Source organism: Culex pipiens, chromosome 3 (genome assembly GCF_016801865.2).
Source record: "Culex pipiens pallens isolate TS chromosome 3, TS_CPP_V2, whole genome shotgun sequence".
Lineage (NCBI taxonomy): Eukaryota > Metazoa > Arthropoda > Insecta > Diptera > Culicidae > Culex > Culex pipiens.
In genome coordinates, this window is record NC_068939.1 from 93078030 (window position 1) to 93103020 (window position 24991).

General features: G+C 35.1%; 1 protein-coding gene across 1 annotated transcript; it reads right to left on the minus strand.

The window, feature by feature from the left end:
- Positions 1 to 8189: 8189 nt before the first annotated feature.
- LOC120413422 (uncharacterized) lies at positions 8190 to 21715 on the minus strand. Its single transcript, XM_039574234.2, has 2 exons — positions 21468 to 21715; positions 8190 to 9512 (listed from the first exon to the last, which is right to left on the minus strand). Exons 1-2 carry the CDS (start codon positions 21468 to 21470, stop codon positions 8391 to 8393), a joined length of 1125 nt encoding a protein of 374 aa, XP_039430168.1. The 5' UTR covers positions 21471 to 21715; the 3' UTR covers positions 8190 to 8390.
- Between the last annotated feature and the right edge of the window lie 3276 nt (positions 21716 to 24991).

Consider the following 24991-nt stretch of genomic DNA (forward strand, 5'->3'; position numbering starts at 1 on the left):
GTACAGGGTCTTTTAAATCACTAGAAAATCATTATTCAGTTGAGGTTAAGCTTTCTATTACCTTGAAAAAAAATTGATCATCACTCCAAAATACTTTGTATTTAATTTAGATTGTTGAACTGTAAATATTCGTATAAATGTCCCATATAAGGATTTTTACATATTTTAAGTGAGGTGATGCCATAAATCGTTTTCTTAGGGCTTTTGTTAATTTGATTTGGTTAACCGCGGTGGATTTTCTTAAAATAATTCGAACTGTCAAAAATCCACCAAGATCCTTTGGATCTTTGGATCCGGTGGATACTTTTCTACCACAGTTTTTTGTGTGATCTATGTGGTAGATGTTTTGGTGGATTTTTGACAGTTCGAATTATTTCAAGAAAATCCACCGCGGTTAACCAAATCAAATTAACAAAAGCCCTCTTTTATTCTTTTGGCCATTGCAAATTTTATTTTAGTTCCAATGTTTCAAAATTAAAAAAAAAAAAAACACGGGGGCAAACATAATGTAGAATCAAATTTAAATTTGCTGTAAAAAATTGTAACATCGATTGTAAACTATGAAGAATGCACTGTATTATGCGTTTTAAATCAAATAATGAATTTTATTACTTTAACATTCCAACGCCCAAGGCTCCAAAAAAGTTGGAACGGTAACTTCAAGTTAATGGTTCTCGGGCATAGCTCAAACAATCAAGATGATTCTTCTTTCCAGTGATTAGTTAGGATGTCTAGATGATTCTAGAACTTTGCAGAACTTAATTTGATCAAATCTGTAATTTTTGCGATCAAAAACATCGTTCCAACTTTTTTTTGCGCGTGTAATATAAAATTCGCCAGAAATTCCGCGGAGGCAGTCGTTTTAAAAAAGGTGGAACGATGTTTTTGGTTGCAGAAATTACAGATTTGTTCAAATCAAGTTCTGCAAATTTTTAGGATCATCTAGACATATTCACAAATCACTGGAAACAAGAATCATCCAGATTGGTTGATTAATGCCCGAGAACCAGCGAGTTAATTTACCGTTCCACTTTTTTTGGAAGGCTTGGGCGTTCGTGTAAGTTGGACATACGTTGGGCGTTCCAGTGTTAACAAGTCTTGAATTTTGGACCACAGATCGGTAACAGATCTTTAAACTAGAAGCATTGTTGTCACTCTTCATATGAAAGAAGTTTCAATCTTGTCGTGCATTTTGACTTACAGCGCGACAATTGGCCAAAGGGAATTCAGGACAGAACGTATTTGACACACGTATCGTAAACATTTGTAATTATAACAAACTCAACCAAAAGAGACCAACTCAACCAAACTTCGGGACAGTGCACAGAATGGTCAACCAAAGCTAACGTTTGAGTTATTGTTTACATTGAGTGCTCTAGTTTTGGGTTTTTCAAGGTCAAACATTAAAACGCGCTTTTCTCGGAACGTCAAAAAGCGACGTGCGACAAGATAGCACGGCAATGTTGAAATAGTATTCATTCTCATGCATCTCTGAAAAAGTATTTTCAAATAGCTTAAAAAATTGTCTTCAGTTTTCTTTTTTTCACGTTGTCTGTTTTGTCAAAAAACGTAAGTGCTACCCAATTAGCACTCGATAGTTCCAAAAAAGTGATCTTGTGGTTTATGGATGTCACATAATAGGGGGATGGCGTCGCTATTTTTAGACCACGTTTTCCACTTTTTCTCATCGAAACCGACTACTTTATCGACTTCATTTTGCTGGGCGAGATAGGACGCCGTCTATTTTTAGACGATGACCCAGCACTTTTCCACTCTTGCACTTAAAAAAACCAGGTGGCAGCACGATGTAACGCCACGTCCCTATGTATTTATCTATCCTAATTTCCATTCTTTGAAAAGCCATCTCCCAGCATCCTATGGTAGAATCAACAATGTCATAAAAAGAAAATTGTTGTTCTCAGCTGAATAAACATATTTTTTTCACCAATTTACAACAATGGAAACTATTTTAAACATTTGAAAAAAGGTTTTTTTATCCATCTAAAACTGTTCAGAAACAAAGATTTTTGAAAAAATTTGAGTGATTTTTCAAATCTGTTAAGAAACTCTTAGATTGGTTTAATGACTAAAAATTTATAGCTTGATATACCCTACACAACGCCAATGCAATCATAAATCCGAACGTTTGGCAGGGTATGTCCTCGCATCCGTCTCTAAACCCAAAATTCCGAGTCGAGAGAATCGTTCCCTCAAAATTTATTGAGGGCTCAGCGCCAAAATCGAGAGAATAGTGCTATCAGCGCACAACACCATAACAAATGAGTTCATTCGTTAACCCTCTACTGCCCAAATTTGTTTTTCGAAAAATTTTATTTTTCCCGTGTTCAGGAGGTCATTTTGAGCAACTTTTGTTCTACGAAAAACTTTACTTCTCTTGTTTTATGTTTTTCTTGTTTAATTTTTAGTATTTTTATTTGCATTTATCTTGTTTAGTTTTTGTTTGTTTTTGGTAGTATTTGGCCTATTCTACCACCTCCTATCATTACATTTTGCCTATCTATTTTTTTCATGTTTTTAAGTCACTTTTTCGATTTTTGGCATGTTTTTCATATTTTCTGCTATAAAATGGCATCAGTATCATTTAAATTGTAAAAAAATGCGTAAAGGCATAGTCTGGGACACTAGAAAAATTACTGCATACTTCTTTTTACTTAAAATATAGGAAATGCTAGTAAAAACACAGCCAAAGTTGACCCCTAAAAATAGAAACTTCGATTCCCGTAGTCGACACTTTTGGTTTTTTGTTTTGACGGATGAACTTTTTTTTGCAAATGAACCTCGATAGAATAATTCTCTCGCCAATCTCGAGCTGTGTTCTCTGTGCCCGTGAATGGTACCACTATTCTCTCGACTCGATGCCATTATTCTCTCGAACAAGCGCTGCCCAGTTTTGGGTGTAGTGTAGAAACTGAAAAACGTGATCCGTATTTAGAATCCTCACTGCGGTGAACACAACGCAGTAGGGCTGACTAATTTAAATTATGTTATGCATTTTCAGGTGTTCTCGGTTGTACTGCAATTTCAATTTTTGACATTAAAAGTGCTTGGGGTGTTATTTTTAATCCAAAGTCTGCGAAAATAACAGAATATTGATCTTAAAAAAAATACTAAATCAAAACTCCTCATGCAAAAGAAAAGTATCCAATCAGCATCCACGCGCGTTTTCATGCCGACGACGACGCCGTCGCCTGGCAACTGTCGGCTCTTGTGTGATTTTCCTCCCATGTGAGAATGTTGGTGAGAATCGCCCACCTTCCGCAATGTCTTCTTTAGCACTATTGACAAAAGCTCAGAGCTGCCAAACAAGCAGGTATTTGTGGACGTACACAAACATAAGAGTTCCCCTCCTCTGGCCAAAAAGCTTCTGACCGATACGTCGCGCGCGAATTTTCGTGAACCACGGTTGATCCCATATTAGTGTGGAGTGATAAGGTTCAGGCCGTTGCTGTTGGCCAACTTTAATATATTCCACGCCGTGAGTCGGGGCTAAACGCTCTGACTAGGCGAAATTTTGGAATTTCACGAACCGCTTGATTCATGGCCCTTGAAAACAGATCAGATGATCGAGAATTGAAACTGCCCACTTGCGTGGACAAGTTTTGGCCGTCGATTTTTTGGCACATTCTTGGCGAGTGCATCTTCAATCGAAACGTCGTCATGCGGATCCTAAACTTTGACGAGGTTCCAACAAACAGCGTTTTTCGCGCTTAGTTATCATGCACGTACTAATTGAACTAAATGCTAATTTTGTCCTTGCCAATCGACGTGTCTTCATTGGTTTCGTTGAGTCAACTAACGATTTTCGGATATTAGTTTTTAGATGCTGCTATTTCGTCGTATTTCCACTGGTTTTTGGTAGCGCCAGCAGCGTTTGTGGCACGTGTTGTGTTTTCTTTGAATGGCTGTTGTAAACTGGTTTAGTATGCTTAACTCTCTAATCAGATTATGTATCAATGAAACCCGTATTACGTATTGGCATCTTTTGATCACATTGAAACAATAAAAAACAAATTTTATTCAGGCCCTGATGGAATAGCTTAACGTTTAGAAAGTTATCTGATCCATTTTGGAAGCAGAATTAGAATTTTTCGAAAAGGGAGCATATTATTTTCTTGATTAAAGGAAATTCTGATAGCTCAGGTAGTCGGAAGTTGCATTCAAACAATTATGAATTCTCCCTTTTTCTTGAGCTTGGGAGTTTAGGTGTTTTTGAACATTTTTTTTATTGTATTGCAAGCGTAGGTTTGTAAAAATCCAGTTACAAGTTGCAACTTTTTATTTTCAAAACATGGAAAATTTCAATATCCAAATAACCGGGAATAGTCTCATCCGTATCATCCGAATGTTTGCCTTGAGAATGCATAATACATCACAGCATTTAACAACATTCATTGATTACTGGGTCGCATCCTCTATGATGTTTTTTTTTATAAAATTATTTTTATTAGGTCCTTTTCGGTACTGGGACCTGGTTAGGACCGAGTCGGTTCCTCTATGATGAATAGCCATTACCCTTACCCACTAACTAAATCCCAAGTAGAAGTAGTTTTTTTCTGGCACACGCGGGGGTGTGGATATCGTATAGAACCCACCCTTGGTAGCAACCTATGCTAACTAACATTCCCGTCCCAATCCCCCCGAGATCTACAAAGTGACATGGCGGGCGCCGTTGGTGGCCAACGACTGTTATCAATTTGCTCCAGATTTTGTTTTAATGATCTTGATGTTTTATATATTCAGCGCATTCATACATGCTGTTGATAAGGGAAACACCATTGGATCGTTTAAGCGTATGGTTGGTTGTATTGATAGGATATTACGGTCCTGTTCAGCAACGGAGAAGGACAACCATGGGTGGTCTCTCATGCTCATGCTCATGCTCAAAACATGGAAAATTTTAATAAATTTCATGGATTTTGAACCAATTCTAATGTAATAATAATAATAATTTAATTGAAATTTAGTAACTCTTAAAGGATAAGGGCTAATGAAGACTTTCCAAGTTGAAGGTTTTTTGTGAGGTGAATGGTCTAAGGTGCTACTTTTAGCTCTAGTGGTGACGACCGTTTTCAAAAAAATTGTTCTCAGAACCAATCCAAAACTAACGCCATCGACATTATAATCAACTTTTTGAAAAAGAAAAAAAAAATGCTTCAAGGGATCCCAGCCCCCAAGCTTGAAATTACTTTAAGCGCAAACTTTTTTTTTATGATATTATTGCATGGCATACTTACATGAGTCCGATTCGCTCTACAGGAGTTTCAAAATAGAGAAAATATGAAATCATTTCAATTTCATATTTGACAGGTTAATAATGTTCATTTTAATGTATGAAATATGGCAAAAATACGCAAGATTTATAAGTTTAGTTGTGGACGCCATCAATGTTTTAAATAAATGCATAAAATTTAATGTAGCTTAAAAGCTCGTACGATAACTTCGCACGATTACGAAGATTAGCTATTTCTCACTGTACAAACAATTTAATTATTTTTAAATGTCAAAGTACTAATAAGACAAAATTCGATAACAGATGGGAATACCTTCCATTCCCCTACTCAAAACAATTGATTCATTATCACGTTCGTAATCCTAATTTCATAAGTATGTCCAGATCATCGCTTGACCTTTGGAAAATTCGATCTAGCCACACACTGAACCATTGGAATCCACCCAGCCGTAAAATATCACTTGTTCTGCCGTGCGTACCGAAGCGTCGCAGTCGATACCCGTATATGTTCCAATCAGTCACAGTACGAGTTCGGTATTCTTGTACCAACAAGCAGCCAAGACCTTTACGCCGAGAAGTGGCTTGATCCGAATTCGTTTGCTTTGGCGCTGTTTGATTAATTTGTTTGCCGTACCATCATAATTGCTCGAAGATGAGCTGCTGCTGCTGCTGCAGAAGATTTTGGCGATTTGGGGATTATTTGTGGTGGGGGATTCCCGGCGGAGTCAACCGGGCGTCAAGGCCACCGGTGCGAACTACATGTGGTTTACTACACGGTTGGTGGTAATTCGGCAAGTGGTGTCAGCCAGCGAAAAATCATGAACAAATATTGGCCGACTGAAGAACTGCGGAACTGGCATGAGCAATTTCTAGAAACCTGTTCAATGTGAGGAACCTCTGCAATTCGAGAGAGGGGAAATTTTAAATTCTTTGACATCGCATGTCAGAAGGCAAGAATATAGCCACTATCCTTAGTTTTATTTTGATGAGTGTGAGTGAGTGTGATTTAGTGACTTAACCTCAAAACTCGGTTTCAAATAAAAAATGTACAAAAATCTCCTTAAAAATTCAAGCACTTTTACCACACGTCATACATTTTTATGAGAATTGTACCCTACAAAATGTGTACATCGAGATTTAAACTGAAGCACTTTGGGTGAGAGTTTGTCCTTTACAGATTTGTACCATATCCTAGCAAAGGATGTCACAATGTCACAAGTCTTTTGTTTGGGAGTAAAGGAAGACTTCAATCTATAGAGAACTTTCATACAAAGAAGCTCTACAGATTTCAGTACCTTTGCGCATCCTTCAAGTGAGAGGTTCCTCCGCTCCAATCGAAGATGATCAAACTCCACGCGGGAATTGTTGTGGGCATGTTCATTAGCCGCATCAACCAAGAGGAGACATTTCGCGTTGGGCAACATAAATGGCTGTTTGCTCTGCATATAGACCGACTCAAGTGTTTGCGGCGTGGCATCGTTTGTCGCATGGGAGTTGTTTGACAGGTGCTGACTTATCTAGCCACCGACCGCGGGTTCAACCCGCTCGATGAGCTGTTAGGTTTATACGGCTGAAAGGGTTCATTGTTGATGCTGTTGTTTTACGCTACCCTGCAATTGCGTTTGATTTATTTACAATCGAAGTAATGTAAGAGTTTTCACCATCAATTATTTGATTTAGAAGCTACATAGTATCAAGAGTTTGCCTTTTTAGCACACCACATGACAGATTTTAACCAATAAAATAACGGCCTCATAGGACCGTGACTTTCAGATCCAGCCTAATCAGTCGCTTGTTGAGTGTAAAATGTTTAAGACTATCTTTTCATAAGAGCTCTGCCATTTGTCATTTCAGATCCGAAATAGCACACAGTTGTGAGATTAAAGGCCATCGAACATAACGTGGCTCATATTCGTCGATTATGAATTGAGGGCCTCGTGGCGCGGTGGTTAGCGGCTCGGCTGCCGATCCTTAAGTTGCTATGGGCGCGGGTTCGATTCCCGCCTTATCCTCCTGGCTTTCTATCGGATGGGGAAGTAAAACGTCGGTCCATTTTGCGAAAAGAGGTTTTGGGTGACTCACCACACATAACCTTCGGACGCCTAGAAATGAGCAGAAACTTGCAACAGAGACCACAAAAGACCCGGGGGTCGTTAAAGTATATTGCTTTGCTTTTTGAATTGAGGCATAATGCAACTCAATTTTAGATTTCTACCATCACTACAATGGTCAATTAAAAGGCATATTTTATTAAAGAACGAAGAACGCGGTAACGACAACTCTTGAGGGTGAGCTGGAGAATTGAAAGAAGATTAGATCCATAATAAGAGTGCATCTAATTCGAAATGTCATGAAGTATGATCGTACGAAAAAATTAGACGGGTTATGAGATAGGCAGAGTGATATTTGTAATTATAATGTTTCGGAAGTTTGAAAGAAGGTTGAAATTACTGAATAATGAAATAACTTACATTCGCAATATTTGCATGAAAAAATGTTTACCTTTCTTTTTTTAGCTGAGGACAACAAAACTTGATTATTCTAGGTAACCATGACTATAGGTAAACTTATCGTTATTGACCAGTAGGTGTGTTTGCGTATGCTAATGATTTGCAAATGTTTTTTTTTTGAAACATTGGCTAAGATGTGAATCCCTAAATTTAAATGATAATGTTCGGTTCTCCAGGAGACGCGATTTTTGAAGTCAATGTACTTTACAGAATTCAAAAGCTATTTGTTAGCAAATTGAAAGGCTAAATATGTTTGCTGTCTTATTTGCGAATCATGTTTGAAATATATTTTTTTTGGAGAAATAATAATTCCATAGAATATAACTACATAATTGATTTAAACACAATTACAAATATGAGATGTATCTGCGTGGGGCTAAGGAACTGCCCATTATAAAAAAAAAATCACATAACTAAAACACACCCAATTGCCACAAAAATTCAATCTTGTTTTTATTCGTTTCCATCAGTCAAACTGTTTGTTTCGAAAATCTTTCCGACGACACGTGACAACATTCTCCGACAATATCATCCATAACATTGCTTCTTCTTGCTGCTCCCACATCCTATGAGTATCTTGTTTGCTTTAGAGAGCCGGGAAGGTGTTCATCTCGGTTGGCAGGATGATTCTATCCACCGAACGGGTAGACATCGTTGTACCGCAGCTGGTAGTCCTCAGCCTGGGGCAGGTACTCCGTTGGTGGTGGGTTTGCTGGCTGTGGCAAATATTCGTTGTTGGGTTTGCAGACAGTGCTGGTTACAGCAGGTGCGGTGAAAGTCTTGGTCACGTACTCTGGGATTCTGGAGATCTGAGTGCTGGTCACTGTCTGGGTTAGGGATTTAGTTTGGGTTTGGGTCAATGTTTTGATGCTGGAAACCGTCTTTGTCACTGCAGGAGCTGTGATCGAGGTTGTGATGATCTTAGTTGATGCTGGGAGTGGTGCAGGAGTGATGGTGGTGGACACCGTTACAGTTCTGTATACCGGGGAAGGAGTAGCGATCAAGGATGTGCTAGTTATGGTGGTAGCTGGCAGCGTGGTCGTCTTGTATGAAGTCTTAGCTGGGAGTGTAACCGTATTTGGAGGAAGAGTTATGGTCTCGTAGTTGATGACTTGTTCCGTTTTGGTAACATAAGCAGTATTGGTACGAGTCACTGGGGCAGCAGTCTTGGTAATCTCCTTAGTAACTGGAGGAAGAGTCACGGTAGGTCCAGGGACATCGACGGTTTCTGTCAATCTGGTGATAACTGGAGTGGTTCTAATGACGGTCGAAGTCTGCGTACGAGTTACAGCCGGAAGCTGGACAGTCTCAACAATGACCTGTGGTGGCAGCGTCACTGGTGGCTGAGTAATGGTACTTGTTTTCGTTAGAGTACTGTAAACGGGCGTTGGTTTCACAACAGTGGTGTAAACAGTCGAAACAACTGGAGGTTGAGTGACGACATTCGTGATGGTTTGCGCTGGTGGGGCTGGTTGAGTCCGAGTAACGGTACTGGAGCGCGTAACAGTCTGGGTCACAGGAACCTGCTGAACGATGGTCGAGTAGATAATATCGGTTCTTTCTTGGACCAGAGTTTTGGTAACAGCAGGAAGTTGCACCGTTTTCGATTGAATCTGCGTTTTGTAATCAGTCACCGTTTGGGTGATGGTTGTTGGTCCGGTCAACGGGCAGGCAGGAGTGGTGTAGTGGTATCCATCGAACTCCGACCGCGCACTGACTGCCAGTGCAGCGACTATGACTATAATGGCTTTCTGAAAATTGAGAAGATAATTTAAATTATAATTTGTTATAGGAATGGGATAGGGTTAATCTGGTGTTTAATAGAAAGCTAAGGATTAGTAAACTATCAAGTCTATACCGTTTTTTATAGAAACAAGTTGGGATCAGACACAATTCGAATTATGGATCAGTAATTGTGCTTTAAACAATAGTTTGGAAATTATACTAAATTTGAAATTCTCGTTTTATAAAAAAACATAAATGGGACATTTTTATAAAACAAAACTGTAGAGATTTTTTGATATTTTTGAGATCTATTTTTTCATTTTCTGTTGGAGTCAGAGTCACTGTTGGGGGAGTAAGGACTTTTGGAGAGAAGGAATATCAGTTATGTGCTATCTACAATCACCTAACTTAGAATATCTAAGTTAACGCGAAGACTTCCATTATTGCCATGATTGTACGTTCAATGATAAATTTGTTTTGTCGTTATCAATATTATGACAAAATTCCTTCTACAAGTTATTTAGAATAGTGCCCTACACATGCTGATTCCTTTTGGTAACTATTATCCCATTCCTTGCAAAGTTATGGAAATCGTCATTAATCAATGTTTTTCAACTAGGACGTCAATGATTGTACCACAAAATTATATAAATTTTGAAACACATTTGATTCAGACCAAACATTTAGTGGCTTTAAAATGCAACAACCGGCACATGCTGATTCATTTTGGTGCAGAAATTCGTTAATTTGAATTCAATACAGATAATTTTAGAGTGATGATCAATTTTCTTCGAAAATGATCAACGGCTTCACCTTAAGTAGACTAGATAATTCGCGTTATAAAAGCACGTCGCTTAGTGCGGTTATCTACAACCATCTGAGTAAACTTGCTGAGCGGTTATACGTTGCTATGCAGTTGTTTGTTTACATTTGATATGAAAACGTCAACTTACGGTAGATTTAGAAATTTTCCAAACCATACGTCAAGTCACTTATTTACATACTTTCCCATTGTAGAAGAAGATGGAGATCGAAGCAATCTGTGCCCGTGGTCGGACGCGTTTTTGATTGCTGTCATTTTTTAACCTTTTTAATTGTCTTCAAAAGTGAAAAGTTTCGCAAAATCCGGAGATCTCGTTCCTATTTCCGCTTCAAGACATTGGTGGAAGTGACAAGCAGAATTTTTTGTGAAATTTTTGAAATACGTCTTCCACGACTCGGAAGAGTTGCTCCACCGGAAGGAGATGTCAGCAGCAACAAGAAAGAAAGGAGCTTGTTAACCTCACGAAGTGGCCACCAGCTTAAGCGTTCCTGTGGTTACAAGTCTATCAAGAATTGTCGAAGCAGATGTGGGTGGCGTTCATCATCCAGCCACTTTAATGTTGTGGGTCGCTTGCAGTCATTCGTGCGGTACCAGGACTGCTGCCGGAGGTTCTGCTGATCAAGGCAGGAATTCAAGATTTGTGAAGTTTCAAGTGTCATGTTGCGAGGCGATCGAAATTGAGCTGTATCCAAGATTCTTCGTATTTGGTGAGAGCTTTCCATTTTTATTTTCAATTGACACTTTCATTCACTCTAACATCCATACACTTCAGTAAAGACAAACCACGCCAATATTACTATATACGCGGTAGAGTGTTCCTTTGGTCGTTCGCTGTGAGTTGTGGATTGCCTGCTTCTCTAATGAAGGTTCGACTAGGGGGACATGCTTATTAATTTCTCGTCGCTCCATACCCTCAGTGACGTGATGGGAGCAAGGGCGTCTATACAAAGTGTCCCTACACCCGCTACAAATTTCCGGTGCTTGGGGAGGGCAAAGGGGTTTCTTTTTATTCTTTGCGCCGGTATTTGTAGCACTAAAATTCGTGCAAAAAAACTTATGCACGTGGGTGTACAGATTACGGAGTAAAAGATGATCGAATTGTTCACCTACACACTAAAAAATTTGGAATATTACATTTGACGTAATCGTTGAATTGACCTATTATTGAATCGTGTAAACGTATTTTCGATGTGAAATTGTGTATATTATGACGTAAATTGATAAAATTCCCATTGGTACTCCTCTACATTATGTGGAACCTAAAATTACAGGTCAAATAACCCAACATTACGCTTTATTTGATGCACATAACTGGAGCATCAAATAAGATGTAATTTTACATCAAATGAAACTCGATTACACGCGCTTCAGCCGTTACATTTTCGTCCGAGTGGTGAACTGTCAAAACGTTCGCCATGCTCGACGTCGCTAAGAAATTTGTTGCAGCAGTTGTTTTCGGGCGAAACAATCTTCAATTTCGAACCTTTACTGGCCAGAACCTGCTACCGTTCAAGATAAAGGTAAGTTTATTAATGTTTAAAGTGGTGCAACAGATCGCTGATGTTTTTTGTCGTCTCGTTTTTGGCAGGTTGCGGCAGGCACCCATGATGAACTGTTCCGGCAAGCCGCTTCTTGTTGTTGGCTGAACAATTTCTTTCCACCAAAGAGGAAGTTCCCGGAGTGAATTAAATCGTAGTCCGCAAGAAGTGAGTTTTCTCCAGTTGTGCCACCTTGATGCCTTCTTCCGTGGGGTGTCCGACTGATTGCAAATGACAAGCCGAAAGATTTCAAGTGGAACAAAAGCCAAGGGCGAAAATCCGGTGGAAAATTGAAGAAGAAAAACCATTTTGAGCTGTGATTTAAGTTGTGTCGTAAAATTATGATGTGTTACAATAAAAACATTTTAGTTTTGGACAGTATTAACAGGCTTTTTTATTCCAATAAGAATTATAAGATTCCTATTCGAAAAGCGATTCACCGGAGTCACGTTAAATGTAATATTACACGACCTTGGATGATTTATGGTCGTGTAATTTTACGTCTTATTCAACGCGACATTAGGTCTGATTTGATGCTCCAGTTATGTGCATCTAATATAACCGAAAATTACATGTTTTTTTCGTAGTGTGTAGCGCTCACATGTGTTTCGGGACCAAGTTGCCTGCGGGTATGGGGATCATACATACATACATACATACTTTCCCATTGTAGAAGAAGATCAGATTTCTTTCTATTGATTCAAATTCCTATGCTACTTACAATTTTATAAATTAAGTGATTGCAGATAGGCCATTAGAGTCTAAACCGGAAAATCTTAAAAAAAAAACGGAAATGAAAGGTAAAAAAAAAGATAACCGACTTATGAGCATTTCTTGCGATTTTTAATTTTGTATTTAATTATTTGGATAATTTTTCTTTTCCATAAATTTCGTATGTTGAGAATGCAATTTGAGAAGGGTGTAAGTTTTTTTTATTATTGTATGTCGTAATTTAGACATTACTGTGACAATTTCGACCATTGTCTGAAGTCCAATCCTTGTAAAGATACAGCGGCACGCTCCCTTTAACTGTTCTAGACTAATATTTGAATATGGCTTATTTCTTCCGTCTGCCTGTGTGGATCAATCGGACCGCGCACTGGACTCACAATCCAGAGGTCGCCGGTTCGAATCCCGAGGCAGGCGCAAAAATTCTAAGTGTTATTATAGGTATTCGGTGCCCTCTCCCCGTGCCATACCTTCACACTTAGGAGACCCGGGAGGCGGAGTCTTGTCGCAAAAAGAACGATACACGCCTGTGGATCCGTTGACGAAACCGCAAGGTTTAAGAGGGCCACATTATAAGGTGTTACGTCGATTCCGTTATTTCTGAACAAGTTAAAAGAATGATTCCAAAATGATTATTTTGCTGTTTTAAAACAAGGCAAAGACTTCATTAATTTAAACTGTTCGCCATTTTCAAATATTTGGCTAGATAATATAGAAGGCCGCCATCTTAGGCCCACTGGGCTTACAAAAACGGGCACGCTCATTTTGTATGGGAGCTGTCAACATGCTCCCTGGCTGGGTACAACCATAAAAAATATGACAGCGAAAATTTTTTTTTTTCGTGGTTCGATTATCGATTTCGATAATCAAGTCTGAAGTGTACTTATTTAATTTCAGTTGAACATGCTTTAAACTTGCTGTCACTGAACACCATAGTGCTGATATGCCAACATTAGGTGCTTGACGGTATTTAACATAAACTTCAAAAAATATTTGCAACGGTCTAACTTGGCCGAAATATAAATGGCCGACTAAGACAAATGCCTTACTTAAATGCCATTTTGTTTGGCCTAAACACAACTTCAAACTTATATTTTTGTCATGAACGAAGTGCATGTTCAAAAGTTCAAAAGTCTATGTGTCTAAAAGTCTAAAAGTCTAAGTGTCTAAAAGTCTAAAAGTCTAAAAGTCTAAAAGTCTAAAAGTCTAAAATTCTAAAAGTCTAAAGGTCTAAAAGTCTAAATGTCTAAGTCTAAGTGTCTAAAAGTTTAACAGTCTAAAAGTCTAAAAGTCAAAGTGTCTAAGTGTCTTAAAGTTTAAAAGTCTAAAAGTCTAAGTGTCTAAAAGTCTAAAAGTCTAAAAGTCTAAAAGTCTAAAAGTCTAAAATTCTAAAAGTCTTAAGGTCTAAAAGTCTAAAAGTCTAAAAGTCTAAAATTCTAAAAGTCTAAAGGTCTAAAAGTCTAAACGTCTAATAGTCTAAATGTCTAAAAGTCTAAAAGTCTAAAAGTCTCAAAGTCTAAAAGTCTAGAAGTCTAAAAGTCTAAAAGTCTAAAAGTCTCAAAGTCTAAAAGTCTCAAAGTCTAAAAGTCTAAAATTCTAAAAGTCTAAAAGTCTAAGTGTCTAAATGTCTAAGAGTCTAAAAGTCTAAAAGTCTAAAAGTCTAAAAGTCTAAAAGTCTAAAAGTCTAAAAGTCTAAAAGTCTAAAAGTCTAAAAGTCTAAAATTCTAAAAGTCTAAAAGTCTAAAAGTCTAAACGTCTAAAAGTCTAAAAGTCTAAAAGTCTAAATGTCTAAGTCTAAGTGTCTAAAAGTTTAAAAGTCTAAAAGTCTAAAAGTCTAAGTGTCTAAGTGTCTTAAAGTTCAAAAGTCTAAAAGTCTAAAAGTCTAAGTGTCTAAGTGTCTTAAAGTTTAAAATTCTAAAATTCTAAAATTCCAAAATTCCAAAATTCCAAAATTCCAAAATTCCAAAATTCCAAAATTCCAAAATTCCAAAATTCCAAAATTCCAAAATTCTAAAATTCTAAAATTCTAAAATTCTAAAATTCTAAAATTCTAAAATTCTAAAATTCTAAAATTCTAAAATTCTAAAATTCTAAAATTCTAAAATTCTAAAATTCTAAAATTCTAAAATTCTAAAATTCAAAAATTCTAAAATTCTAAAATTCTGAAATTCTAAAATTCTAAAATTCTAAAATTCTAAAATTCTAAAATTCTAAAATTCTAAAATTCTAAAATTCTAAAATTCTAAAATTCTAAAATTCTAAAATTCTAAAATTCTAAAATTCTAAAATTCTAAAATTCTAAAATTCTAAAATTCTAAAATTCTAAAATTCTAAAATTCTAAAATTCTAAAATTCTAAAATTCTAAAATTCTAAAATTCTAAAATTCTAAAATTCTAAAATTCTAAAATTCTAAAATTCTAAAATTCTAAAATTCTAAAATTCTAAAATTCTAAAATTCTAAAATTCTAAAATTCTAAAATTCTAAAATTCTAAAATTCTAAAATTCTAAAATTCTAAAATTCTAAAATTCTAAAATTCTAAAATTCTAAAATTCTAAAATTCTAAAATTCTAAAATTCTAAAATTCTAAAATTCTAAAATTCTAAAATTCTAAAATTCTAAAATTCTAAAATTCTAAAATTCTAAAATTCTAAAATTCTAAAATTCTAAAATTCTAAAATTCTAAAATTCTAAAATTCTAAAATTCTAAAATTCTAAAATTCTAAAATTCTAAAATTCTAAAATTCTAAAATTCTAAAATTCTAAAATTCTAAAATTCTAAAATTCTAAAATTCTAAAATTCTAAAATTCTAAAATTCTAAAATTCTAAAATTCTAAAATTCTAAAATTCTAAAATTCTAAAATTCTAAAATTCTAAAATTCTAAAATTCTAAAATTCTAAAATTCTAAAATTCTAAAATTCTAAAATTCTAAAATTCTAAAATTCTAAAATTCTAAAATTCTAAAATTCTAAAATTCTAAAATTCTAAAATTCTAAAATTCTAAAATTTTAAAATTTTAAAATTCTAAAATTCTAAAATTCTAAAATTCTAAAATTCTAAAATTCTAAAATTCTAAAATTCTAAAATTCTAAAATTCTAAAATTCTAAAATTCTAAAATTCTAAAATTCTAAAAATTCTAAAATTCTAAAATTCTAAAATTCTAAAATTCTAAAATTCTAAAATTCTAAAATTCTAAAATTCTAAAATTCTAAAATTCTAAAATTCTAAAATTCTAAAATTCTAAAATTCTAAAATTCTAAAATTCTAAAATTCTAAAATTCTAAAATTCTAAAATTCTAAAATTCTAAAATTCTAAAATTCTAAAATTCTAAAATTCTAAAATTCTAAAATTCTAAAATTCTAAAATTCTAAAATTCTAAAATTCTAAAATTCTAAAATTCTAAAATTCTAAAATTCTAAAATTCTAAAATTCTAAAATTCTAAAATTCTAAAATTCTTAAATTCTAAAATTCTAAAATTCTTAAATTCTTAAATTCTTAAATTCTAAAATTCTAAAATTCTAAAATTCTAAAATTCTAAAATTCTAAAATTCTAAAATTCTAAAATTCTAAAATTCTAAAATTCTAAAATTCTAAAATTCTAAAATTCTAAAATTCTAAAATTCTAAAATTCTAAAATTCTAAAATTCTAAAATTCTAAAATTCTAAAATTCTAAAATTCTAAAATTCTAAAATTCTAAAATTCTAAAATTCTAAAATTCTAAAATTCTAAAATTCTAAAATTCTAAAATTCTAAAATTCTAAAATTCTAAAATTCTAAAATTCTAAAATTCTAAAATTCTAAAATTCTAAAATTCTAAAATTCTAAAATTCTAAAATTCTAAAATTCTAAAATTCTAAAATTCTAAAATTCTAAAATTCTAAAATTCTAAAATTCTAAAATTCTAAAATTCTAAAATTCTAAAATTCTAAAATTCTAAAATTCTAAAATTCTAAAATTCTAAAATTCTAAAATTCTAAAATTCTAAAATTCTAAAATTCTAAAATTCTAAAATTCTAAAATTCGAAAATTCTAAAATTCTAAAATTCTAAAATTCTAAAATTCTAAAATTCTAAAATGCTAAAATTCTAAAATTCTGAAATTCTAAAATTCTAAAATTCTAAAAGTCTAAAAGTCTAAGTGTCTAATTGTCTTAAAGTTCAAAAGTCTATGTGTCTAAAAGTCTAAAAGTCTAAAAGTCTAAAAGTCTAAAAGTCTAAAAGTCTAAAAGTCTAAAAGTCTAAAAGTCTAAAAGTCTAAAAGTCTAAAAGTCTAAAAGTCTAAAAGTCTAAAAGTCTAAAATTCTTAAAGTCTAAAGGTCTAAAAGCCTAAAAGTCTAAAAGTCTAAAATTCTAAAAGTCTAAAGGTCTAAAAGTCTAAATGTCTAAGTCTAAGTGTCTAAAAGTTTAAAAGTCTAAAAGTCTAAATGTCTAAGTCTAAGTGTCTAAAAGTTTAAAAGTCTAAAAGTCTAAGTGTCTAAAAGTCTAAAAGTCTAAAAGTCTAATAGTCTAAATGTCTAAAAGTCTAAAAGTCTAAAAGTCTCAAAGTCTAAAAGTCTAAAATTCTAAAAGTCTAAAAGTCTAAGTGTCTAAGTGTCTTAAAGTTCAAAAGTCTAAAAGTCTAAAAGTCTAAAAGTCTAAGTGTCTAAGTGTCTTAAAGTTCAAAAGTCTAAAAGTCTAAAAGTCTAAGTGTCTAAGTGTCTTAAAGTTTAAAAGTCTAAAAGTCTAAGTGTCTAAAAGTCTAAAAGTCTAAAAGTCTAAACGTCTAAAAGTCTAAATGTCTAAAAGTCTAAAAGTCTAAAAGTCTAAAAGTCTAAAAGTCTAAAAGTCTAAAAGTCTAAAAGTCTAAAAGTCTAAAAGTCTAAAAGTCTAAAAGTCTAAAAGTCTAAAAGTCTAAAAGTCTAAAAGTCTAAAAGTCTAAAAGTCTAAACGTCTAAAAGTCTAAAAGTCTAAAAGTCAAAATGTCTAAGTCTAAGTGTCTAAAAGTTTAAAATTCTAAAAGTCTAAAAGTCTAAGTGTCTAATTGTCTTAAAGTTCAAAAGTCTATGTGTCTAAAAGTCTAAAAGTCTAAAAGTCTAAAAGTCTAAAAGTCTAAAAGTCTAAAAGTCTAAAAGTCTAAAAGTCTAAAAGTCTAAAAGTCTAAAAGTCTAAAATTCTTAAAGTCTAAAGGTCTAAAAGCCTAAAAGTCTAAAAGTCTAAAATTCTAAAAGTCTAAAGGTCTAAAAGTCTAAATGTCTAAGTCTAAGTGTCTAAAAGTTTAAAAGTCTAAAAGTCTAAATGTCTAAGTCTAAGTGTCTAAAAGTTTAAAAGTCTAAAAGTCTAAGTGTCTAAAAGTCTAAAAGTCTAAAAGTCTAATAGTCTAAATGTCTAAAAGTCTAAAAGTCTAAAAGTCTCAAAGTCTAAAAGTCTAAAATTCTAAAAGTCTAAAAGTCTAAGTGTCTAAGTGTCTTAAAGTTCAAAAGTCTAAAAGTCTAAAAGTCTAAAAGTCTAAGTGTCTAAGTGTCTTAAAGTTCAAAAGTCTAAAAGTCTAAAAGTCTAAGTGTCTAAGTGTCTTAAAGTTTAAAAGTCTAAAAGTCTAAAAGTCTAAAAGTCTAAATGTCTAAAAGTCTAAAAGTCTAAATGTCTAAAAGTCTAAAAGTCTAAAAGTCTAAAAGTCTAAAAGTCTAAAAGTCTAAAAGTCTAAACGTCTAAAAGTCTAAAAGTCTAAAAGTCTAAAAGTCTAAAAGTCTAAAATTCTAAAAGTCTAAAAGTCTAAAAGTCTAAAAGTCTAAAATTCTAAAAGTCTAAAGGTCTAAAAGTCTAAATGTCTAAGTCTAAGCATAGCATAGCATAGCATAGCATTGGTGTCTACCCGTAGTTGCTACTCTGTTATTGACCAGGACCTCCAAGAATTGCTCCGTGGACCACAGATGAAGAGTAGGAACCAATCATCACCACTTCGCAACTTTCAAATGTCCCTATCATGCTAGCCAATCACAGCGCCGGCCACGACCAGTGGTAAGACACGGGGGAAGTGGATAGGAATTTTAGTCCGATACTTGAGTGATGAAGACCGCTAAATCAGCTGCGTCTTCGACAAAGTATCACGTGAGGTTTGAGGGTGTTAGTAAGATGGATGTGAAGCCAGGATTCACCGTGGTAAGTGATGCGGCCGGTCAAATCTATTTATAGTCCTTAATTCTTCGTATGTTCTTGGATTCATTTTTGGAAGCTTTCCAATTCGGTTCACCAAGCTTTTTGTGGTGAATTCTGGTCGTGTTGAAAGTTCAATATTCGCCTAACAATTATGCAACCAGTGTCCTTGAATTCAACTTGCATTCAATATTGCATTTTCCTGTTCTTAGGTTCACACAGATTCCAATCAAGTTTCTTGGGTTCTTATAGCATTCTTAATCCTTCTAGACAACTAAGCTTCGATGGTCTGGTGGTTAGCATTTTTGTCTGCTGACCCAAAGGACGGGGGATCGAACCCCGCCGCGAGCTAATGAATTTTTCGTTCATATTCAAGTGTTCAGAATTCCTTCTTTCCATAATTTTTCGATAGGAGCAGATGGGAATCGAACCCAGAACCTTCCGCTTACAAAGCGAACAGCGTAACCATTCAGCCACGCCTACCCCTCTAGTCTAAATGTCTAAGTCTAAGTGTCTAAAAGTCTAAAAGTCTACAAGTCTAAAAGTCTAAAAGTCTAAAAGTTTAAAAGTCTAAAAGTCTAAAAGTCTAAAAGTCTAAAAGTCTTAAAGTCTTAAAGTCTTAAAGTCTTAAAGTCTTAAAGTCTTAAAGTCTTAAAGTCTTAAAGTCTTAAAGTCTTAAAGTCTTAAAGTCTTAAAGTCTTAAAGTCTTAAAGTCTTAAAGTCTTAAAGTCTTAAAGTCTTAAAGTCTTAAAGACTTAAATTCTTGAATTTTTAAAGACTTAAAGTCTTAATGTCTTAAAGTCTAATAGTCTCAAAGTCGCAAAATCGTAAAGTAGTTTTAATATCGTTAAGCCATAAAATCTTAAAGTCTTAAATTGTATCGATATTTTTTTAAAATTTCTATTTTTTTTGTTTTAGAGTTCGTAAATTCTTTATTTTTGAATTTATAAAATTCCAGAATTTACAAATCAAAAATCAAATCAAATTATTCGCTCTACAGCATTACCTTGGAGCGTTCTCGATTACGAGATTCCTACTCGAAACTAGGTGCCCGTAGGCTTGATCCACCCCGGGATTCGAACTGACAGGACCCAGGGAGACGACTCCTACACCTGGACTGAGCTAACGACCTAACCTTTTTTTAGGTTAGTCCGGGGCCAACATTTACTTTCCGTCCGACGGAAGGCGTGATCAGACAAATCTCGTTTCGAAAAAATGCCACCGGGACCATCTGGGATCGAACCCAGGCCGACTGGGTGAGAAGCAGCCACGCTTATCCCTACACCATTATTGAACCTTTTAATTTATTTTAATTTTCTTTTATAATATTTTAAAATTATTTTATTTTTGTGTTATATTTTCCAGTCTACGCATCGCGATTACAGAGTGTGTTCGGCAATCGCTTTGACAGAAGTGGTCCGACTGCTGTCGGAGATTGTGTCCCGCCAGCCGGGCGTCCGGATCGGGGGGCTCGTTCCAGGCGGACGATCTTCTAACGAGGAGCCGATCTTCGAGGTGAAAATAAGGATTTGGAACCGCAATCGTGGCTTAGGCCCTTTCGTGTCAACTCACTGCGCGGTGCCATCGAACTGAGTCTAAATCCGGCACTGGACATCAATCAGATCGACGGACCGAGCACGTTGCACGCTTCTCCTCCTCCAACTGCAACCGCCGGAACTCACGTCACGGGGAGCACCATGCCAACGGAATCGACCGCGCCCAGCAGTATCCAGCTGCAGCACGGACATCAAGGCAGATTTTTCCTGCCAGATAAGACAATTCGACTTATTCGAAGTAGTATGCCGTAGTTAACAATCAACGCAATTTCCTAATTTATTATCGAAATATGAATAAATGAATAAAAAGTAAAACTTCTTCTTCTTCTTATTTCCATCCAAATTTCGAATAGCAACGGTCAATTCAAAAAAGTAAACATTGAAGTGGCTGCGTGCTGCGTGCTTTTGGCGGGTAGGCGTTACTGCGTTACGTTTGCGATATCGAAAATCACCGTTTGCGATATTGGAAGCAATGCTTCCTGCTGACGGGTGCAAACCGAGATTTGCGATTTTTAGAGCGAATCGGAAGCAAAGTTTGCGATTCCGCAAACCGGATTTTGTTCCGTGTGGTTGTTACCATTTTTATAATAGAAAACCCTTTTTTTTAAATAACTCCGGAAGTATAATTTATGAATGCAGTCTTTTAACAAGAACTTTACTTCAAAATAAATGTTGGTTAAATTCATAATAATATGAACATTTTTTAGAAGTTTAAAAAGATTAAAATGTTTATATTTTTTTGGTTTTATCTCTTTAATTTTTTGACCATTTACACTTTCACAACCTGATTGAAACACGTATCACAACTAGAAAATACTGACACTGAACACCGAGTTCTCCTGCTGAATTAGATTTTTTGAAGTTTAATCAATTTATTTCAATATACTATTTTTTGACTTCCAGCTCGATTAGATGAAATCTCGAGTAAACCTAGCCGTTTTCCGTTCGATTTTTATGGGCAGCCACTTTTCCAGTATTTTTTTTTTTGCTTTTTGTAGTTTATTGTTGATGTTTTTAAGCAAATCAGCATAAGTTTAAAACAAACAGGTTCCACCGTTTGGTACAGTTTCCCCCCAGCACTATTGCGATCACCAGAAGTTGTTCATTTCCTTTTTTAGGCACGCAATGAATTCTTCTTTATGTCGATTCATTACCACTTCAAACAATTTCATTCACTTTTTTTAGTGATTTTCACACTCACCATGCTTGAGCAAAGTTTCTAAAACAGTTTATCACTAAAATCACAAGTTTTTTTTTCTTCTTCACAACTTTATGTCCTTCACTTCCGGTGTCGTTTTACACAGCCAAGCTTGTTTAATCCTTAAAACCGCTGAAGCTCCTTCAGCTGCTGCTGCTCGTCGTAGAATCCGCTGCCGTTTGGTTCAGCTTCGGGTCCGTTGCTGCCATCGATACCCCGGCGACAAACTTTCAATTCTATACTAAAGCCCCGACTAGCAGCTCGGTCTTATTTATATCTAATCGTTCTGGATGCTTAACACAAAAGCTGCTGCTGCGAGCTGCCATCCGAATCAGATCATCAAGTTTTTCTCTCCAAAAACCATAAAACGCTCCAATTTGCTTAGCAGTGTCTCGGAAGCTTGTCTGAGCCCGTTTTCCGTGGTGAATTTGCATATCGCCGATCGCCGGATAGTTCTTCACTTTACGAGCTTGATAACAAAGCCAGTTTTCATAATCGGTAGCGTTTTGCATATTATCAAGAGCATCGCGTGGCGTCTCCACTTTTTGATGGGATCGATAACAATAATACTGCGTGATTATATCTCGATTCAAGATTTGGGAACTAGAACCGTAAGCGGCCCCCAGGCCTGCACACTTTCTTGACGGGGTCATCCATAAACTATGTGGCTTATTGATGGTCATTTTTGCAATACTCCTCTTTTTCCATAGCATTATGCAATTTTTCAGTAATTTATGTGACTTATAAATTTGCTTTCTTAAAAAGGTAAATGAGCTTCGGGTTTTCTCCTGTGTTAAAAATCCTGGTTTAGAAATTTTCATATTGCTTTTGGTTGATTATAAAATGGTTTATAATGATTATAATGGAATATCAAAATAAGATATCCATTCAAAAAAATACTGATAAAGAAATGTTTTCTTACAAAACGCTCATATCAGCGTGATTAATTGAAAGTAAGAATAACATTGATGATCAAATTTGATTAGTTATCAAAGAATATCATCAAGTTGTGCATGATATCTAATAAATGTTCATAATGGCTCAATCTTGCATTATGATCGTTCAATGGGTTCAATTATGTTCAATGTTTGCTAAGCATTCCAAAAAATAAATGTGTTATGTGATTTTATAGGAAAAGTCATTGACTACTTAGTTTATGGACGGCCCCTATGCTGCTGCACTCCGCAGCGCCGGACGCTGGATTAGTGAGAGCGAGAAAGATTCCTCCCCAGAACATCCGTCGTTGACGCCCACTAATCCAAGTAAATCAGAAGCAGTCGTCGAACACCTCCCGAGGACACCTGCAAGTCGCGAGTCTGCCCAAGTGTTGTTCCAGACAGCCGAAAAAGAGCACAATCCGGCCAGTATATCTCGCTCTCGGGGCTAAGAAATACTAATTTACGAGAAACCAAATAGAAGTGGCCAAGTGTGGTGGGTACCTGTGGGATGGTTTCGCGATGAACATTATGCAAATTTTGTCCTTTACCACTTGGGATATTCTGGGAGCATCTTCTGGCGGACTTAAGAGACCCAAGAAAAGGTAAAATCTGGTTTCTGAACAAAATTCCTTAAACTAGTTTTTATTTTGGAAAGTTCATCGATCCTTTTTTGAAACAAACCCGAACCAATTCTGCGCAAATTTTGTGGAAAAATCGTTAAACTACGAACCCCCGAAGATGCTGCCAAAAGTTGGAACTGGTTTCCGCGAGCCGTTTTCTTGGGTGCGAATCTAAGCCGACAGATTCGCTCGACGGGGAGATGGTTTTATTCGATTTAGATTAGCGATAGTTCTGTTTTGTTGGGACTTACGGATCGCTCTTATTAATGCAAATCGAATTCAATTGGATCATTTCGAACGGACGTGCGGAGAGGCGTTGACAGAACGGATGGAACTTGGCCTTCAAGAATTGTGCAGCGGATTTCTTGTTTGCGCGAAATAATGACAGCAAAAAAAAACTAAGTTTTTGAAGTTTTTTTTTCAACAATTATTCATTTAAAATGCTTTTTATTATTATGATGAAACCTTATAAATAATGCTATAGAATTGGAAAAAAAAAACAAGACAATACAGACCTATAGGTCAACATATTTGTTTATTCATCTTTTAAATTGTTGATGTTGTTCTCTATTTTATGAGATTGTGATGATTTTTTGTAGTTTGGAAGAAATTATTCTCATAATCGAATTCTTGATGATTTTGGAGAAAATAATACCGCAAATATTTTTTTAAATAAATATTTAAAAGGTGAGTTCGGCTGGTACAAATTTTATTAGATGTTTTTGTCACCCCTCCTCCCTTTAAAGTTGGCCCGATAAATCATGGAGCAAAAAAAAATATTTTTTTCAAAAACTTCAAGATTGTAAAAAAAATCATTTGTGATCAGCTGATATCAATTTAAACTGCATTTCGGAGCTTTTAGAATCATTTTCAGCATGTTTGGGTTGATTTAAATATCCTTTGAATTCTTGAAAGTTTTTGGTTGCAAAACAGCTGAACTAGAGAGTAAAATGCATTTTAAAACACTTTTTGCATTCAAATGTTTAGACTACGGCTTGTTATTTGAATTTTAATGTATTTTTTATTTTTATGCTCCTCCCCCCCTCGACCCCGGCCAGAAAAAAACTGTCTAACTGCCCCAACTAAATATTCGCGTCCAAATGAGTAAAAAGCATTTGACAAATTTAAGAGTCGCTCATTTGTAGATTTTTTAATCATTTTCCGAAGTTGTCATTTTTGCGATTGTTTGATGATTCTACTTTAGAATCAATTTTAAATCATAATCATCTTTTGAAAACTCATAAAATTCATAGAAACCACTTGCATTTCACATTTTTTGAATATCTTGAAATTTATTATACTAAGTAAATCTTTCCCTGTTCCTCAGGAAAAAAAAACCCTTGAAGATTATCGAGGCCGGCATTAACAAAGCAATCCCAACACTGAAGATTTAGCGATTCCGACTTTAAGCTTAAATACCTCATTTCATGGCAAATACACCGATACCCCGATGGTTTGACACCAACTGTTGTCAAACGAACGGGGCACTTTTTAGTTTGACACCCTCTTTACAGAGCTCACATTTAGAACGCCAATTTGTGCTGCTCACAATGCCACATCTTTTGACCTTCACAGATCCCCAAAATTCGATTTCAATCCTGAGATATTCAATGAAAACCAAAAGAGCTACAAATAAAAGAAGTTTTAATCCTGTCGTGCTATCTTGTCACTCCCTGAAAATTGATGTTGATTGATGTGCGACAAAGGGCAAAGGGATTTCAGGTCAGAATGCGTTTGACGCACGTACAAGTGAGACTACCGTAAACATTTTTAATTATAACTCGGGACTCCAGCAACCAACTTCAACCAAACTTCGGGACAATGCACAGAATGGTCAGCCAAACAAAACGTGTTTGTTATTGTTTACATTGCGTGCTTTCGTTTTTGTTTATTCAAGGTCAAACATTAAAACGCGTTTTTCTCGGAACGTCAAAATGGCGGGTGCGACATGATAGCACGACGACGTCGA